The sequence below is a fragment of the Octopus sinensis genome, linkage group LG24, assembly GCF_006345805.1.
Source record: "Octopus sinensis linkage group LG24, ASM634580v1, whole genome shotgun sequence".
Lineage (NCBI taxonomy): Eukaryota > Metazoa > Mollusca > Cephalopoda > Octopoda > Octopodidae > Octopus > Octopus sinensis.
Genome location: NC_043020.1, coordinates 27,751,593 through 27,759,092, shown reverse-complemented (window position 1 = coordinate 27,759,092; position 7,500 = coordinate 27,751,593). Strand labels below are relative to the sequence as shown.

Genomic DNA, 7,500 nt, shown 5'->3' with positions numbered 1-7,500 from the left:
ACACACACACACACACACACACACACACGCACACACACACGCACACACACACACACACACACACATATATATATATATATATTTATACATACATACATACATACATACATACATACATACATACATACATACATACATACATACATACATACATACATTACGGAATCACATAAATAAAGAGAACTATGCATTCTAGTTGATAATGTTGTGTTTGGTCCTGCTAAAATTTCAGTAAACTAATTAAGCCGATTCATTTGTGTTCATGTCTTTAAGGGGAACAGATACCCCAGGGTCTTCCGAAATCGCCCAATCTTGAATTTCTCCTCTTGCTAGTATTGCATATAATATTGTGCTAACTACACATACAGCAGCACTTAAGGCAAACACGATCTGCCATTCATCTTGTGTACCGTTTGGGGTTAAAGCTTTGGCAGATAAAGGAGAAATACTTCCCGAAGTTGTTGCGAAAGTGTTTGCAATTCCAAATATAATTCCTGCATAACTTGGGGCAATGTCGTTGTTGTTGACGGTAGAACCACCACTGGTAAATGATAGGGCTATACCAATAAGAAAGAGGAAGATAGTTAGTGCAATGGTTTGGTCACATCTGAGGAATGCTATGGCTATCAACAGACATGCTGAAACAATCATGGAAATGGTTTGGAATAAAATGCGAACACAACGAGTTGATATGTATTTCTTTAAACGTATAAAATCAGCTAACTTGCCGCACAGAGGTAGTGCAATGATTTGTCCAACCGAAGAAGCAGATGACATTAAACCGTTAGAGGTCGTATTAACGCTTAAGGCCTCTTTCATATACAGAGGTAGCAGCAGCTGGAAAGTCAAAGCAGTCCAACTAAGACCAAACCGACCAATGCTAATGGCCCATACAGCGGGAGAAGAAATTAGTCTTTTCCAAGGTACTTTTTTCACCACCTTTTCACTTATTATTGTTCTGTTTAAAAAAGAACGTTCTTTGTCGCTAATGGTTGGATGGGCATCTGGAGTATCGTAGACAATATAAAACCACACACAACTAAACACCAACGATAATCCACCGAATACATAGAATATAGAACCCCACCCATTATCAAAGCCATAAACGCAAAGATAACCGGATATTGAAAGTCCTACAATATTGCCTAAATTTAGACCAGCAAAAGTAAGCCCAACCAACGAACCAATTTCTTGCGGAGGCGCCCAACGTCCATATAAAGAATGAATTCCTGGGTATATTGGTCCTGATGCCATACCTGTTAATATCCTTAGAACGAGGGTCAAGTAACCACTAATTCGAGACAGACTTGGGTGAAGAATGGTCAGAATGGATGCTGAGAATATTGAACCTCCGACAACTCTTTTCGCACCGTATTTATCGGCCAATAAACCACCCAAAGAATTAGTTGCTATATATCCATAGAAGAAACCAGCCAGTATGTTTGCTTGTAACGTGTCGCTCCATTCAAACTCTCCTTCATATTTTTCGATCATTGAACGGTTATCGAATCCGGAACAATGTTGGTTGTCTGTAGTAACGTTAACTTCTTCGCTTGTACGATTCGGGGTTTTCAACATACAAACAAACGCCATACTTATATCAATTCTTAATGTTTGCACCAAAACAGAAGCCATTGCACAAATATAACATAATTTCCATCGACACGAGCAATGGCGCTGAACGCAATTAGTAAATCGAGACATTGTTGTATCTTTTCCACGGATCCTGACGAGGTTTGGTTGAGGTTTCGAATCTGTCTGCTGAAATAAACACTGAAAGGTATTGTTCGACACTTAACAAATTCTTTCATTGATTTGGTCACTTTGTTTAAAATAATTTCATTATATAAAATATGTTTTTGTGGTCTCTAAAACGTATTTTCTTTTTATAGAATGAGATATAATCTTCCAAAACTATGATGAGAATCTCATTAGTACAATTATATTTCGCAGTCATTTAGCTTTATTCATTATCGATAAGCATGCATGCCATTTACCACTCAATGTAAAGACATATATTGATTTATTTTAGCTGTATTTCTTTTCTGCTTTTCGTTGACACTAAATTCCTCAGAGCAAGACAAATATACAAGTAAGAAAAAATCTAAATTACTGTGAAGGTGCAAATTTATGCCAGTAATATACAGAGAACATAGATTCTAAGACTTTTTTACACTGTAATGATACGGAAAATCGAGGAGACAAAATTCCCAATTCTTTTCCAGTCCACCGTTTATCCAAGCTTTACACTTTATACTTTAAAAAAAAAGCAGACTGTTCATTCATTTCCTGTGTAATTTACTCTTTGTTTCAAACAAGTGGCGAAAAGTGAAGATCCATCTTCAGAAAATTTGCGTCCAGTGATAAATATGGGTGGACAGAATGGGCGAAATTGAGAAAAAAATATTCTTCAGAATTACTTAACGTCCCTTTATGTCGTCTGTTGAGGCAAGAATCTGTCGATTGTGCATTCACTGACTTGTGTGGACCTGTGTCAATATAAGGAATCAATATGAACTCACTTTTTTATATATATATCGTTTTACAGCATAAAAGTTTAGAATCCTTGAACTAGAACTCAAAGTAGGTCAAGCGATAAATAGTAACATATAATATTAGATTTAATGGATTTATAAATATATATATATATATATATTATATATATACATATATACATAATATATATGTATGTATGTATGTATGTATGTATGTATGTATGTATGTATGTATGTATGTATGTATGTATGTATGTATGTATGTATTTATGTATGTATATATGTATGTATATAATAATAATAATAATTATTATTATTATTATTATATAGAGAATATTATTCCAAACTTACAGGGAAAAATTCAGTTTAGAAATACTAAATCAAATTTCACAAAATAAAATATATATTATATATATATATAATATATATATATATTATATAATTATATATATAAATTAGAAAAAAACCTCACCTTTTATCAATTCAATAATGAAAATTAAATTATGCCTTTTAGAAAAATTACATATTAGAGAAATATTAAATATAAGATAAAATATATAACAATGATTAATTAATGTGCAAAATAATAAATAAAACATATATATTCGGTACGTATTATTTTGCACATTACTTAATTATTGTTATATACTTTATACTATATTTAATCTTTCTATAATATGTAATTTTTCTAAATGATATAATTTAATTTTTCATTACTGAATTGATAAAAGGTAGAATTTTTCTAATTTATATATATAGATAGACAAACCGACAGACAGATAGATAGATAGACAGATAGATAGATAGATAGATATATAGATAGATAGATAGATATAGATAGATAGATAGATAGATAGATAGAAGACACCTGGCCAACGTGCGAAGCAGTGGGACTGAACCTGGAACCGTGTGGTTGGGAAGATTAAATATAAGTAATGTGCAAAAGAATAAATAAAACGTATATATTTGGTATTTATTATTTTGCACATTACTTAATCATTGTTATATGTTTTATCTTATATTTAATCTTATATTTAATATGTAATTTTTATAAATATTGTATAATTTAATTTTTCCTTATTGAATTGATAAAAGGTGAATTTTTTATAATTTATATATAATATATATATATATATATATATATATTATATATATATATATAATATATATATATTATTATATGTATTATATATATATATATAATATATATATATATATATATATATATATATATATATATATAGAGATAGATAGATAGATATATATATATAGAGATAGATAGATAGATAGATAGATAGATAGATAGATAACAGACACCTGCGAATCATTCATAGCGTACTTTGTACCGTGTCGTGTTCTAGAGCAAAACACTTCACTTCACGCGGCTTCATTCTACGTATCTGTACACGATTAACCTTGTGACGGGCTACATGTGTGTGTGTGTGCGCGTGTGCATTTGTCCCCCAATACCTATTTCTTTATTACCCACAAGGGGCTAAACACAGAGGGGACAAACAAGGACAGACATAGGTATTAAGTCGATTACATCGACCCCAGTGCGTAACTGGTACTTAATTTATCGACCCCGAAAGGATGAAAGGCAAAGTCGACCTCCAATACCGTTGGACAACTGGTGTTGGAGTGTTTATGTCTTCCTTACCTAGCAGTTCGCCAAAAAGGTTTCGATAGAATAAGTAACTGGTTTAAAATAAAGTAAACGCTGAACTCGATTCACTCAAGGAAGGAATCCTCATGGCGGTGCCCCAGCAGGGCTGCAGTCTAAAGACTGAAACCAGCAAAATATAAAAGATATACACGCACACACAGTCACACATATGAGCACATAAGGGCAAAACAAGGTGGGAAAATAATCGTGGAATATCATCGCAGCTATCCGACTAACGGAAACGGAAAGTTTGAATAACAGTTTTTTTTGGTAATATTTCTGCTTTAATAAACATGTGTGTGTCTGTGTGTCTGTATATATATATATATATATATATATAAACACACACGCTTCAATAAATCAAACGTATAAGAAAAAAAAGTAGACTTCAGTATCGTTGAAATAGAGAACTAGATTTAATATTGGGTTGGTTTATAATTATTGCGGCCTTTTTTCAACAAATTGTATCCAACAAAAACAATAACACGTAGCAAAAACATCTTTAAATGATTATTCCGGAGGATATTCACCATCTACTTCAATTAGTGCTTCCCATTTGCTTGGCAGACGTCCAGACCGTCATTTAAAGATGTTTTTGTTAAATATCGATTGTTTTAGTTGAATAAAATGTGTTGAAAAAATAGCCGCAATAATTATGCTTCAATCCAATGTATATATTACAAGCTTGAAGCACTTACATTCAGAACTCGCAGATTCTCGGTAGCATCGGATGAAAGTTTATCCGATTTACCTCTGCCTCTCGTCATCTGCCATCGTGACTGTTACAAGAAAAAAAAAACCACCGTCGGCGCAACTCAAAAAGATGTCACTGAATGATTTAAGTTTTCAAGGGGAACAACTCTTACAGACTCAATTTTGAAAACCTAATCGAAGAGTGCAGAGAACAGGGATGGAATGTCGAGTATTACCACCTGACAGTGGGGGCTAGGGACTTCATTGAAAGAAAAATGACAACGCTATTCAAAAGAAGATTTGTTTTTTCTAGCTCGGAGCTGAGAAAACTAATCAGGAGAATACAAGAGGCGGTCGAAAGAGCCAGCTTCTATATATGGCTGAAGCGGGAAGACCAAAAATGGCTTGAAAGTCATAACATGCCGGCGGAAAATAACATCACGAGGTGAGACAAGCTGACACTGAATTAGCTTCGCTGACTGACAGGTGACGGTCGTTTAGAGAATGCGCGGGCTAAGACTACGCACCCTCCATTGGTCAGTGAAAGTTGAGACAGTGTCACGGGACAACTTGCAGAGATGCCTGCTGGAGCATAGCAGCAGGTATTTAAAGGGAAAAATTTGACAAAACAGTCAGTCGCCCGCTGACACTCGTTGACGCTACATCGAAAAGGCCAGAGAACAGAAGAAAGAAGACGTACACCCAACACCAGAGCTGAAGACACCTCCGAAAGGGAGGGGGCCCGCCACGCTAAAACGGTAGTTCGGCGAAAGAGATACGGAGAATACGTACCAGTCTTGAGAATTAAATTCGTCTAAACCCTTGAAAGCGGTGCCCCAACATGGCCACAGTTCATTGACAGAAACAAGGAAACGATGAAAGTAGCTCGCGGCCATGTATTTAGTTGGAAATGCGTTTCATTTGGACTCCGCTGGTGTGAGACACGATAGAGACAACAAGCAGAGGTAGAAAGCTGTGATATCGAACGTGCGAAGCGATTATCGCTGTTTTATTCAGATGAACATATGTTACTATCAGGTCATCCCACAAGTTCTGTTTGAATTTTGAATAAAGAAAACAGGTGATCAAATGTTATATTTAATTGAAATTTAATCATCAATCTACTTTCCCTGATAATCTACCATTTCCTTCCATTTATTTACAATCTTTTTAATCCCAACAATGTAAAATTTTTTTGGTTTCAAAGCGAAGAACTCTGAAATGTCAGTTTCGACCTCCTCCTGGCTTGTGAAAGTTATGTCCTCCAAATGATTCTGTAAACTACGAAACAATTGGTAGTCTGAAGGAGCAAGGTTAGGAGAATAAGGTGGATGAGGAATTTTTTCCCAAACAAGCTCTTCGATCTTCTGTGATGTGATCTTTGCAGTGTGGGGTGGTGCATTGTCCTGATGAAACATCACACCTTTTCAATTCACTAAAGCGAGTCTTTTTTTCTTCAAAACTTGGTTCAAACACCCTGATGGGGAGAGGGGGTGGGAAAATATGGGAGTGCCCTGATGGTCGTATTTTGAATGGTCAGTGGCGGCTAGCAGTCGCAGTTCAATTCAGGAGAATATTTCTATGCCTTCTTCTGCCTCTACCCTAACCAAGAATTCACAACGACCTCGAACACACAAGTGCAAACAAGGGAGACAGAGAAAGGTAGAATGCCACTTATATTTGAACACTATACAAATATTCCTTTAAAAAAACTTTTCTTCTAATTTTTCTAAATTTAATTATTTAATCGTTACAGTTGAAAAGGTCTCAAAATGACCGAAACCGGTACTGAAATGTTCACTATAAAATTATTTTAGCATTTTCTATTTTGACTTGTTTTTTCATATATATATATATATATATACACGCACACATATACATACATATATATGCGAAAGTGTTTGCAATATATACATTACGGAATCACTGAAATAAAGAGAACTATGCATTCTAATTGATAATACTAAGTTTGGTCTAACTAAAATTTCAGTAAACTAGTTAAGCTGATTTATTTGTGTTCATGTCGTCAAGGTGAACAGGTGATCCAGAGTCTTCCGAAATCGCCCAATCTTGAATTTCTCCTGTGGCTAATATTGCATATAATATTGTGCAAACTACACATACAGTAGCATTTAAGGCAAACACGATCTGCCATTCTTCTTGTGTACCGTTTGGGGTGAGAGCTTTTGCAGATAAGGGAGAAATACTTCCCGAGGTTGCTGCGATTGTATTTGCAATTCCAAATATAATACCAGCATAACTTGGAGCAATATCATTGTTGTTGACAAGAACACCACCACTGGAAAATGATAGAGTTATACCAATGAGAACAATAAGATAGTTATTAGAATGGTTGGTCACATCTGAGGAATCCTATGACTATCAACAGACATGCTGAAGCAATCAGCGCAAAGGTTTGGAATAAAATGCGAACACAACGAGTTGATATGTATTTCTTTAAACGTACAAAATCAGCTAACTTGCCGCACAGTGGTAGTGCAATGATTTGTCCAACCGAAGGAGCAGATGACATTAAACCATTAGAGGTCGTATTAACGTTTAAGGCTTCTTTCATATAAAGGGGTAGCAACACCTGGAAAGACAAACCAGTCCAACTTTTAGCAAACCAGCCAATGCTAATGGCCC

General features: G+C 34.9%; 2 protein-coding genes across 4 annotated transcripts in view; both read right to left on the bottom strand.

Annotated features, from left to right (window-relative positions):
• LOC115223790 (uncharacterized transporter slc-17.2-like) overlaps positions 1 to 5,026 on the bottom strand; it is a 17,155-nt gene extending 12,129 nt beyond the window's left edge. The window contains exons 1-2 of one of the 3 annotated variants that reach the window (XM_029794455.2): positions 4,860 to 5,026; positions 2,249 to 2,489 (exon numbers count right to left, since the gene is read on the bottom strand). Coding sequence is in view for 1 of the 3 variants with exons in the window: in XM_036512842.1 (XP_036368735.1) it covers positions 1,119 to 1,704 (586 nt within the window). In the remaining 2 variants the exon portion in view is untranslated. The other 2 variants (XM_036512841.1, XM_036512842.1) reach the window with 2 other exon arrangements.
• Positions 5,027 to 6,852: 1,826 nt separating this feature from the next.
• Positions 6,853 to 7,500, bottom strand: part of LOC118767829 (uncharacterized transporter slc-17.2-like) — a 1,457-nt gene continuing 809 nt past the window's right edge. The window contains exon 2 of the mRNA XM_036513098.1: positions 6,853 to 7,153. Coding sequence (XP_036368991.1) covers positions 6,853 to 7,153 — 301 coding nt within the window. The remainder of the gene's footprint in view (positions 7,154 to 7,500) is intronic.